At 39.8% G+C, this 12,853-nt stretch overlaps 1 protein-coding gene across 1 annotated transcript in view; it reads left to right on the top strand.

Annotated features, from left to right (window-relative positions):
* Positions 1-12,853, top strand: part of PLB1 (phospholipase B1) — an 85,671-nt gene that overhangs the window by 14,616 nt on the left and 58,202 nt on the right. Inside the window, exons 12-18 of the mRNA XM_061990120.1 lie at positions 1,144-1,222; positions 1,840-1,929; positions 3,282-3,374; positions 9,283-9,351; positions 10,158-10,238; positions 11,651-11,717; positions 12,440-12,498. Of these exons, the coding sequence (XP_061846104.1) occupies positions 1,144-1,222; positions 1,840-1,929; positions 3,282-3,374; positions 9,283-9,351; positions 10,158-10,238; positions 11,651-11,717; positions 12,440-12,498 (538 nt within the window). The remainder of the gene's footprint in view (positions 1-1,143; positions 1,223-1,839; positions 1,930-3,281; positions 3,375-9,282; positions 9,352-10,157; positions 10,239-11,650; positions 11,718-12,439; positions 12,499-12,853) is intronic.

Below are 12,853 nucleotides of genomic sequence, written 5' to 3' on the forward strand. Positions count from 1 at the left end.
TTTGCTGTTTGGTAAACCAATGTTTTCTTTCCAGCTTGAGGCTCAGATTATTTCCTTGATAAGGGCCTTGGCATTTAACTATCAGGTCCTCATTTTGAACCGCTTTGAAAAACACAACCTCATACCAAAAGATGAAGTCTCAAGCAGAGAATAGTGTCTGACACCCCAAGTCCCATGTCAGTATCTAACTTTAGGCATTAAATTTTGTAACATAATAGAGATTTGAAGTTCCTTCCTTTATTAGATTCTTACTAACTAGAAGTCTTGTATACAGTAAAAATAGTGCATGAACCCAACTTTAAGGCATGCAACTATCTTCTTGTGTTTTATGAGGTTATTCTGTTAGGCTTGGGTAAGATTCTGGCCCTGAGTTCATGTTTCTTGCACTCACCAGCAGCATAGAGTTCTGTGGAAAGGAGAAAAAGTCTAAGCCTGACAGGTACTCACTGCTTACATTTACAAAGCCCACAAAAAGTTTCTCAGATTCTAGTCCATTCAGGCATTTTCAACTGAGAATATCTTTGCTGGAACAAGGCTGATCTTAAATTTGTTATATATTGTTTCTGTCTGCAGCCTTGGGAAGTCTGAGTTCTCTAGCTGCAGAAATATGCAGCATGCACATCTCACCTTGCAGGTCAGAAATTTGGCTGAGACTGGTTGGCTGCCTGACAATGCCTGGCCGTCATTTAGCATATGTAATATTTTGCAGCACTGAGCTTACATCCATATGTCTTGATGCAGATCTTGTTGACAAATACTGATACAAAGTTCCCAGGAAAGTATTTTTGAGTGTGTGCAAATTTTCTCTGTGACTGTAGAGAGTGAAATGTTTGAAAACTGCTGAAGCCACTGTTTTAAGCTTGAGCATGCTCCTAGCTTATGAAACCATGTGCTGATCCAAGTCTGTCATATTTGTCATCTGAATAGACTTTCAAATCAAGAAGCAATCCAAAGCTCTGAATGTGGAAATACGTACCATTTTATGTGTATATGAAAAATTGGGAGATTCCCTATAGCTTTCTCAATATATGTAACAATTCAGTCTTCAATATATGCTTTTCAATGGCTTAAAAGTGTTCGTACTATCCATCTTGTTTATCAAAAGTTCATAATGTCTTTCATGTTTTAAATTCTTTTCTGCAGTAATCCAGGCAAGAATCAGTGCAATTGTGATGGTGAATGCTCCACATTAGATGATAATGTGTTGAGGTGGTCTTATCAGGTATGGCATCTTCTGTGTTACTAGAAATGTCTATTCATTTTCCACATTAGACTGAAGTGAGGTGTGAAGGGAAGAAAAGCAGTGAGGAAGCTGAGTAACAGGTTTTTTTACCATGTGCCCACAGCAATCCTGACCCCATTTCTTATATCAGAAACCTCTGAGATAAGTGATCCCTGTACCTGAATGGTCCTAGTACCTCCTGAAGTTTCTAATGACAACCTAGAATTTGTCATTTTCAAGTACAGAAATGACCCACCTTGTCCAGCAACCTGCCACATGTTTTAGAATAGGGAAGCCTTCTGTTAAGACAGTTGTGCTATAATTCCTTTTATAAATGACAAGGAGGCCATAAGTATGACATTTCATTGTAAGCTCGCTGATCTTTCAAAGAAAACTATGGCAAGTCAGTGTAGCTTTCTTATAGCTACAAGGAGTTTTCAGTTATTGTGTAAGAAGATTTCATTAAATTACTACCTTTGTTCCAGATTACAAAATTTCATTGTTGTGGTTTATTAGGGGTAGAGATAGTCTTAGTTCCATTTAAGCCCAAATGAATTGTACATATATTCCACCTTCTAACTGATAACGTTTATCTGATTAAACGGTTGTCTATTCAGGATGCTTGGGAAAAACTGCTGGAGTCTGAAAGGTTTGATCAAAAGGATGACTTCACTGTTGTTCTCCAACCTTCTCTCCTGCTCAGACCAGTGAGTAAATATGAGTTGCTCCATTCTTTCTCGATTGTGTCTGCTGAGATTGAGCACAAAATTCATCAGACTTTTTTTCTGTCTAGACTGTGTGTAATAGTAGAAGACAAGGGTAGTCAGGCGCCTGCAGAACATGCTTTGAGATCAGACACAGAGGTCCTGAGAGTGCAGCTTGATTCAAACAGTATCAGTCAGAGATCCTGTGTGTTTTGAATGCAATGCTTCTGGAGAAATTAAGTCATGGAGAAATCAGTCTACTTCTGTAGATTAGGTCATGAGTGTCTGGAAATTGTCCATGCTGCTAATTTCTCCCTATGTTGCACCCCTCCTGGTACAGCCAGTGGGGAATGAACATAGATAGGGTTGCCTGGGATGTCAGATGTCATTTTCCCCTTAAGTGATCTTTAAGGGGAAGTTCAAAGATCAAGGCAGCCTGAGATCTGGCAATGAAGAGGGAAAACACTTCCTAGGTAATGGTTCACTCAGGGCAAAGTATCGAAATGCAACATGTAACATTAGTGGTTATTTGTAAAAAAAGATTGGTGATGAGTGAAGGTCTGTCTCCTGGACATCAAAACAGTCACTTGAACTTGTGGCAATTTCAGTGCTCCTTTCAGCTTAGTATCAGAACAAAGTGTACTGGGAGAAGAAATTTGTCTTCAAAGGCAGATAAGGATCTGCTACATTAAAAAAATATCTTCCTTTGATGCTAGGTCATATTATTGCAAGCTTGTTTTGTCGATGGCTGATCCCCATGCAAATGGCAAACTTTCAACTTTCATGACACTATTATTCTCTTAGTAAATTGCTCTGGTTTTGCCTGGAATGACATCTTATGTCATAGATGGATTCTTTATTTCTTTTAATTTGTGGTACACCTGCAGGCCACTATGTCTAATCTTGTAAACTTTTCCAATTTCATTTAAAAATAAGCATGGCCTCATAAGATAAATTCTGCATGCTTCCACTTTTTAAAATTCATGTAAATATTTGCTAAAGGAAGTGTCGTTTATTCCAGATCATTCATATGATCGTACCTCTGATCTCCCTGTAAGTCACTGTTGTGATTGTGCTTTGTTGTTGCTGTGGTTGTTTTGTCTTGTTGATGTGCAATCCCTTCACTGCTATCTTACAGCAGCAGTTAAAGCAATCACTTACAGAACAGCATCTGTTCTATCTTGATATACCAGCAGTAAGTGAGATCAGCAACAAATGGCTCAATGAGAGTACCAGAGGTTGATATTCTTGTGGACAAAAATAGTATTTTCTATATTGAGACCTTTTGTGGCTAAATATCTCATCTTTCCATATGCTTAAGTGTTTTCTCATGCTTGAAATGCTTTCTCTTTCAGGGCAGGAATGGTTTCATTACCACATCAAAGACACAAGTGGAAACTCTGGAAGAACATTATACTTCCTTGGCTGTGGGCCTCTGGAACAACATGGTGAGCTGTACCACAGAGATTGTTATTGTTGCTTTCTGGACTTAGTATGGATTCCAGGTAGCAACTCCACACTAGCCAGATTTTGAGTAGCAAGGAGGCAGAGGAAGGAAGAGTATAGGAAAGAAAAATCCCGTGACTGTTATTCTCAGCTACACAGAGAGACAGCTTTCAAATAATGCTCAATGCCTATACTCCCAAGGCAAACCTCTTGCTATTCTGTGGCTGCTTTTTACTACCAAGAGTTTTTAAGAAACTTTTCCTAGAGTAGCCCTTTGGGAAATCTCAGGGAGTAATTGAGCTGTGATAGCCCCTCCTTTTGTTAGTCATACCTCTGTGACAATGCAGCACGGTGAGGCTCATATTACAGCAATTATACTCTTCTGTCTAGTCTGTTCTGTATCTATCTCCCCTCTTTACTAATGAGTCTTATAACATTGTCTTCTTCTCAACCATCGTCCTTCCACTGCTGTTGCTCATAGTAAAAAGGTAATAGACGTGTTGAGGAGCTCCTCTTACTTCCTCAAGAACTGAATATCCTACCCAAATAAGGAAAGCCAAAAATAGTGCTTTGTAATGGAGGGGAGAGGCTGCCTGTAAGAAACACAGACTCTCCAGCCTACTTGACCTTGAACATGATGACCAATTCTGTAGGAAGCTGTTTCCTTCTAGAGACTTGCGTTGCTGACACAGCATTCATTTGTGTGTCTGAGTTGACGCGTGTACAGCTGGAAGGGCTTTCATTTGAAAACTGATGATGGGGGCAAGTGAAGAAACATGAGTTGCTTTTCGATATGATTGAGACAAAAAGGCAGGCATGGGGTTTTGTACTCACCAAAGCAAAGTAGGATGCTTCTGCTTAGTGCATATTATGTTTGAATGCACCCTTATACCAGTCATTTTGGATAAGATGTTGATTTTACTATTCCTTCCGACTTAGAAACTTCCAAATTTTCTGGATTTTTTCCTGACCTTCTTATAACACATACAGTCTCTTTTTTTTTAATTAAAAAGAACCTGTAATGGCCAATTAAGATCAGTTAAAAGACATTTTTGGCTTGTTTTGCAGTCCATATGTTACTAAAAGTTTCACCTACTACTCCTATGTCTGTCCAAATTATGCATTAAGGAAAAAACGTCTGTACTGCAACCACCACAGATTGGCAGTTATTGTTTCCTTTTATGCTAATTATGTCACTAGTAATGTTGTTACAGCCCTGGTCATTTACAGAATCAGGATTTGCAGGAAAAGGCTTTTGCTCAAGCAAATGACATAGCTAGAAAAATCATACAGTCGCTTTTATGAATGATATTATCTTTTAGTTAAAGTTACTAGGATTTTAGTTAGTTAGTAGGAGCCAAAGAGTTAAAAATTGATCACCTATTGAAGCTCTAACCTTGGAACCACTGTGCTGCATACAGTTATCTCCTTTGCTGTTATCTGTGATGTTCCTCATGATGATGTCAAAGTTCCTGCCTCAGTTCTGCTATCATAAAATAGATTACATGATAAAATAAATGTTGGCTTCTTTATCGTTTTCTTGTCTTAGTCCCACTAGGCAATTAGTTTCACTAGTCGAATGAGCAAAGCAAACACTGAAAGTCAGATTCTTGAAGTGTGAGTTAAACATTCTCTCTGTTTCTGGCAGTTATCTGTAAAGAAACTGAGTTACTTTAACTGCCCGTGTCTCAGTATCTCCATCAGCACTGAAAACATTTACACAATTGCCATCACCTGAACATGACCTGTAAGACACTGAAAAGCAGTGGTGTATCCTTCTCAGATACTAGACTTTTGAAATATTGAAGCTAGCTGGGAGCAAGCCACACAAAGCATGAACATCCAGTTTGCTTGGAAAAAGGTGGTGCTTTACATCTGCTTAGCAAAGTTTTTCCATCAGCAATTTTTCTAAATGAAATGCTGAATAGGTTTTCAGTTAGTGCAGAAAATGCATGCTTCCGTCTGGAAAGGGATCACAGTGCCACCGATGTGCCAGCTCATTTGTGCTTCTCCAGCATGAATTGTTAGGGGCTAAATGAACCAAATGTGTCAGAATCTGAGATCCATCTAGCTGGGGCAATAGATCAGCCTGAATTAGTATGTTTTCTAGGGCTTATCAATAGGAAACTGACCTCCAGCTTTGAGTAATGTCCTTTTCTTTTATCAGACTCTGCAATTAGCAGAGTTCACATGCTTCTAATGGATATCACTTTCATTTTTTTCCCCCAAATTTAGACTATAGCTCTTTTGTTATTACTATCTATATCCTCTTACTGTCCAGCTTTTTAGATTTCCATTTATACAGAATCCAATTCTAGGCATTTTGAATATGCTTTACAAGGACTTGTGATAGTATCATCCCCAAAATGAAACAGGTATATTGCCTCTTCCAAATCCAGACTCTATAAAAGACATCAGGGCCAGAATTTATCTTCTGAACTTTAATAAGTTATGCAGGCATACTCAGTCAACTTAAGTGCTGATTTTGCTTTCCGGCCCTCTCAAATTCTTGCACTTAGCTTTCAACAAAATCCTTCTATCCCTTCAGATGACCTTTTTTTGGCTGACAGCTTCTGCCAACAGAAGAGCCTTCCACTTTCCCCCTGCTCCATTTTTCTGTTCCTAACCTTTTTCAACAGAGGCTTCATTTGGCCTCCTGGGCTCTGGCCCTTAGCACCTTGTTCTTAGGAACATTTTGGGGAAGCAGCAAAGATATCTGTGGGGGGGGAGTTACCCAGACTCAGGCAGTGAGCCACTAGAAACGCGGAGTTGTCATAAAGGAGACAAATACCAACTTTACATTGTTTCAGTGTTTTTCTTCAATGTGAGGTGGTTCCCCTAGCAAGAGGACAGCCTAGGTAATCTGGAGGAAGAGTAAAATGTGGCAAAACCACATATTGCTACTGATTTGAATTGAGACTACAGGAATGGTAGTATTCCCTTTACAACTCCCTTTCCCCTGTTTTCCTGCCTCCTCTTTGATTTTAGTGGAATCTTCTAATTGCAGCTGGCAGTCATCAGAAAGGCACCTCTCTGGGTAGATTCCTTGTCTCCCTGTGATGGTATTCTGCCATGATGTAAAAGCAGATGATATGAAAGATGCTTTCAGTGTAAAAAGCACTGTCAGGTTTCTTCAACCTAGCAAAGGTCTCTCTAGTTCTGCTGAGAAGTCCAGATAATAGTTTATTCTAGTTTATTTTATGACTTGTCAAGTAGCAAACACAGCAGAATGAGGACTTGTCTGAGAATTGCATGCAGGGAGTTTCTATCTTCCTGCTGTCTGCCAGTCTGCCCATATCGTGTTTTAGGGCTTGGCACCAGCCTCTTTCTTAGAACATTACCTGTTTATTGGCCAAAGGGCTAAACCGTGAAAAACCCTGCAATTGGCAGTGGGATGGCACTTCAGTCTGGCCAAGAGGCAGCTAAGCTAGCTGGTGCTAAAGACTTGTCCTAGGCAGGGCTGGATATTTTACCAAAACATTTCTAGCTATCCAGGAGCAAGCACATCAGAGAACAGTCAGCTACATGACATCAGGTAACTAGGAAAGCTGAGAGAGGTTGTTTACTTGGACAGCTTTGTTTACTGCAGAGAGCCTAATTGACGAATTTTGGCAAATACCTACAATTTTACCTCTGGAAATATATCTCGGTGCAGAGTTCCTCTCGTGTGTGTAAAGAACTCTTGCTCTTGTGTTTAGCATTCTCTTGTGCCACAGAAAAGACCACAAAAACCCCTACCCTGCAGCCAAGACAGAAGCTGAAGCCAGAGAAGAACCTGAATGGGAACAGTGCTGAAGGAGGTTGCCCGGGCCTCTCTTCTGCATTCAGGGGTTTATGCTGGCTTAGAAACTAGAGCAGACCTGCACACTAACCAGCCTTCAAAACACATGTGCTAGAATTCAAGGGGAGGTTTTGTTTGACCACAAGGCATATTTGGTGCTCAATTTCCTGACAAGGAACTTACAACTCTGCTGCATGAGAGCTGTCACTCCTTACTGGGAGAAAAATGTCTCTGAGCTGTGTGGAATGAATTGCTTCCCAGAGAAAACCATTCTCATCACCCAACTCCTAACAACATACAAGTGTCTAATACTTGTTTGAAATTCATTCCTAGCAAAGAAATACCAGCATTGTCCCACGATCTGTGGGGTGATTCTGTACTGGAAGAATAATATTTTTTTCTAAGAACGTCATTAAATAGCTACTTTATTTCATCCTATGAGGATGGGAAATTGCCAGCTCCCATGATATCTTCTCTCTGAGCTTCATTAGTTTGCTTGGTTCAGACACATTGCTTTTATTCATATCTCTTTCTTAAAAAAAAACACAGACTGTTTCTTCAAAATCTTCTTTCAAGAACATCAGCTCTATAAACCTCTATTTCTCTGAATTTTCCCATGATTTTCATTGATGGAACAATCAATGAAAATGAACCAAACCAGAATATAACAAGAGTGTATTGCTGATGTCAAGCCTGTTGATGTATTTTCCAGTCCCTTCTATCCTGTTTCTTATATAGTTTGCTGCTTCTGGCAGCTGCTGGTGCAAGCTGAGCAGACATTAACTGAGCAAACTAAACCAGTGGCCAACTCCTTTGGGTGTGATTCCAGTTTAATTCACACCCAGCAAGGTGTCTGAACAGAGGAAGGGATTCTTTGTGGTATTTATCCCGTTGTGCTGTCAATATTGAGTTTTGAATCATTCCATAATTTTTCATTAACAACAATCCCCTCTCTATCTTGTTAGAAGAAGGCCAACAAATACAAAATATTATCAGGCCTTTATGAAGAACTGGAGTGCACATTTTGATGTCTAAAGTGTGTGAATATGTAGATAAGAAAACAGTTCTGGCAGGTGGAATAAATTAGCAAGCTTTTAGTTTCACTGGCTACAGCCACCAGAGAATTGTATATGACCTTAAGGTCTTATATTCCATATTTCTGACTTTGCTGCCAAATTAATTTGGTGCAGAGGGAATACATAAAGGTAGTGTTTGTAACACAGAAGAGGTTATTGCAACATGAATGTATCACCAAATGGAAGATTTTTAGTTTTCTGTTTATATCAGGGATTCTTGTACTTTCTGCCTCTGAGGTAAAGCGATGTGGTCTTATCCAAGCTTTCAGTGTACAATCTGAGTCAAACTTGCATTTTTCAAGGAGACTCAGCAACACCATTTTTACTTGAAAATGTCAGTCTGCTCAAAGTTTCTTTTTCTCCCACGCAAAAGCCTGTATGATTCTTTTAACTTCTATATAAAAACTGTAAACTCTCAAGTATACCTTTCTTAAGTGTTTGTGAACGTGGTTTCACAGCCTGGGAAAAGACAAAGTGGTGGATGAGGCCTGGGAGGAGTGTTGCAAGATGTTTTTAACTGGCAGTTGAGCTGTGGCGAGCCACCCTTTGCTTCCTCGTACCCAGCCCAGCTGGGGAGTAAAACTGTCTTGCAAATTGCAGTAAGGTTTAAACGGCATACTGTAAAGGAGGAAAATAATCATGAGGATGGTTTCAGCTATGCTCTTCTAAAGAAAGCCTACACTTACTATGGTTGAGCGGATAAATAGCAACTGGGCTGTAAATCGGTTGAATACTGTGGTATGACATCAGTGCCTTGTGGGAGAAACACTTACAGGGTCGGCACTCCCAAGAGTAGAGTTAATATGTAGATGGTGGTTTTGATGATGGTGGGATGACACGTGATAGGCCTCATTTTCAGCTTCTTGCTTTTGTAGGTATATATGTGGTATGTTCTACATAGATAAATATTTATCATAAGGAAGGCAAGTCTTTAAATATGTATGTGGACCTAGTGGAACACATACAAGGCACCAGAGCCTTTGAGTTGCTGCTGCTCTCCCTTCCCTCCCCCACATGAAATCTGTACAATTCATCTGTTCTCTCCCTTTCCAGATGGAGCCAGTTGGACAGAAGCAGCTTTACAGTGACACAAAAATGCTTCAGGTCCAGTGTCCATCTCAGGTAAAATGGTTTCCTTGCTACTATAGGATTTTATTTACTCTTAACACAGTACTGTTTCAAATACTATTGCTGTTTTTTCTGAAGTTCTTGGTAATGTACAGTTGTCCAAGATATTGCATCACTAAAATTTTAGTATTCTTAAAGTTCATTGACACAAACTATTTTATAAACACGAAACTCTGAAAACAAGAATGTTTGACAGAATTTAGATAAATTATCTTACTGAATTGGATATTTTTCTATTCAAAATATAACTAGTTAATCGGAACTTAGTAATTGTGTATATTAGGGCTGCATTACCAATATTAAAAATCTGTCACCAATGAAATTGAATCCATATATTTTATGTTATTTAGGTTTTCTGTAATTTGACTGTGCCTGCTGCCAGGTTTAACAATTTTAGTCCCTGGAGCTGTCAATAGCCCAGTAACATCTTCAGGGTCTGAGGATCTCAGATTCAAAGAGCAGGTTCTTGAATGTTTTTCTATTTAAGCTCTGACTTCAATAATTTCATAGTGATAAAATATTACTGGCATCCGAAAGCTTCACTGAACAGCAATTAAAACATCAAAGAAATGGAATTATATGTTTTGCTTGATGTTAGGTTTAAGGCAAGACGTGGTGCTGTGCCTAAAGCACACCAGGGCTTAATTTCCCAGTCTAACCTGGTTTACTTCACTAGCACAATGTTATTAAAAAAGTGACTCTAAAGATTTTCTTCTCTTGGAAAATCTAGCCAGAAGACTTCAACGTCAGCTGACTGTGTTTCCACTAGCGTTGGTAAACATACTGTCTTCCCTCTGCAGGAAAATCCATATTTGTTCACGTATAGAAATAGTAACTACTCATCTTCCCCAGAGACATCAAACACCAAAGAAACCTCTCAGGTATAGTAGGACTGTTTGCATCATATGGACTGAGTGTATTCCAGGGAGTGGGGCAGATGGGTGAGAGTGTGTTGTTGCCTAATTAAGCAATGCTACCTGGGAAAACTAAATACAGACCTCCAGCTCTTTATTTGCATGCTTGACTAAATAGTCAGATGCTTAATAGCACATTTTCTCCTTGGTGGATTTTGTAGAGTGTGATTTTTGAGGTAGATGTGTTCAGCCAGCCTAGAGTAAGTCTTGCCTTCACCATTAAAAACCTTTTAAACATCTGTATAACAAGAATAATTTACCTGGGACAAGCAGATAGTGAAAATGGGGCCATTTGGTCCTGCTGTGGAGGAAACCAGATCATATCAGCATGACACCACTGTGGGGGTCTGATTTCATCTCATTTATGCCATAGTAAAACTGAAGAACTATGGATTTTACATTTTTCTTTTCTGTGTGTTAGATAATTGCAGATTAGGTGTGTGGAGATAAACAGCCACGCTTTTTTTTCAGTCGTAGTACTCTGAGCATAACTTGGTGTTCCCAAGGAGCTACAGAGGGAGGTGAAAATGTGCATTTTCATGCCCCAGAACACAGTGTCCAGACCACATCTGCACTGACACGTCCTATACATCATTGGAATAGTAATGCACATTTATCTTCTCATTTTAATATACTGTCATCAGGTGTACAGACCTCTGCCTGGGACAATGGTATCTACCACCCTGATTTTTGTAGTAGCTATGATATAGGAGGCAAGAAGCAACACTCTGTTATGTTTGTGGGGTTTGGATTTTTTTTTTTAATAAAACCCAAAAATGGAGCAATGGGACAAGACACAAGTATCAGATAAGTTAACCTACTGAAGTTTTGTAGAGAGATTTGGAACAAACGTGTGTTCTTGCATCTTGTTTGATGGTCTGCTCTGGTACACTGATGGTCAGCCTTTGTTAACAGTAGACCATGGGGGTGTTTCCATCAGTAGGCTGCAACCCAAAATTGCTGGGAGGACAACTCTCTGGCTGCATGCAGAGGGCTGCATACAGAGAAGGTAGGCTTATGGCCTGCTGACAAAGGTACAGTTTCACGCTGGCATATTCAAACAGTTTCTCAAAAAAGACGCAAACTCACCTAGTCTGGAGTTTGGGCACACAAAATGTTGCACAGCTAACACAGCATGGCACAGAGTCTGAAATAACTGGCTCCATTGATAGGCAAGAGCCGTGCTGAACTAATATGGCCATATGACTTCTGAGAAGACTGAGCTTGTGTCTGCCTTCAAATGACAGTTCTAGACATGGCCTGGGTTGATGTATAGAAAGTATACGTGAAATTTATTAATCTAATACTCTAAGACATAAATGGTTTCTCATGACCAGGCTATAGTGAGTCTGATGTGAAGTCTTGACCTGTCTTTTCAGGAGAGGATTTATGGAACAAATATTCCCTGTTTTGACCTGAGTCCCTCTGATACAGTTCCAGTTTCAGGTATAGTCCTATGCAATTTTGTTGTAATTATTGGGTGACAAAAGTGTAACAGGAATTGAGTTTGCTTAAGCAGAGTACACTTTTCTTTGAAGCAATACACTCTATTGACTATGGCTTTTAAGATCCTTTATGGACATAGTAAGAAGTTGTATAGCAAGATGCACATTCTCCCTCAAGGATGATGAAAGCTTATGCAACAGCACCTTCCACGTACAAACAAAGAAGTGGCAGTGGAAGAGACAAGGAGATAGTTGCGTATCTCAGTTGCAGGGGTAATACAGCTGTATGCAGGTGGAGTAGGAGCTCTTGTCCGTGCAGTCTGTGGTGAAAAAAGTCACATGGAATCCTGTCGCCAGGTGGGTTTTGTCTTCCCTCTAAAGCTGTGGCAGTCTCAGAATTTCCACCCTGTGGTGGCACTGAGTCTGTGCCTACTTTTCAGTCATGTTCACTGATTAAAATGAATCTGAGTAAGCACAGATGCAAGACCGAAAGCTTACTGCCTCCCTTGTCGTTGTAGCTACCACCCAGCTACAGTATCAACAAGCAGTCCTGATTTGATGCCTGTCACTGTCATTCTGAGCTGATGCTGCCATGAATATTAAAATGCTGTCTTTGTAATGCTTTCTGCTTATTCTAAGGAAAAATTCTGACAGCTATCATGATTTGAAGTGTTCTTTCTTTCCCCTTTCCCTTACACTGCCTTTATTTTTTTTATTTATTAGTTCATCATTTGAAACCAGCAGATATCCAGGTGATTGCTGCCCTGGGAGATTCACTCACAGTAAGTAAAGGTCACTGGATAACCGTTGTTAAAGCAAGTAATGAAAAAAACATTTCTGATTTTTTTTCCCTGAGAACTAGAATACATAGAGCTACACCCTATCAAGCCAAACACATTTTTCACATACTCTCTTCCATACTCCACCTTGACCGACTGGTAATCAGATCGTGAGTCTAATCTGAGTGCACAGTTCCCATTTATAGTCCACTAGAGTGTCACACAAGGAAGACCTGCAATATTAGATCACAGCAGCGAAACGAGCCTGCTAGAGTGAATTTGCAACAACTGCTTTTCTTTAGTGATTCCAGACAGCTCCCAAGGCATTGGCCTTCACGCTGTTAGTAAGCAGTGTAAA

Source organism: Colius striatus, chromosome 2 (assembly GCF_028858725.1).
Source record: "Colius striatus isolate bColStr4 chromosome 2, bColStr4.1.hap1, whole genome shotgun sequence".
In the NCBI taxonomy this organism is placed as follows: Eukaryota; Metazoa; Chordata; class Aves; order Coliiformes; family Coliidae; genus Colius; species Colius striatus.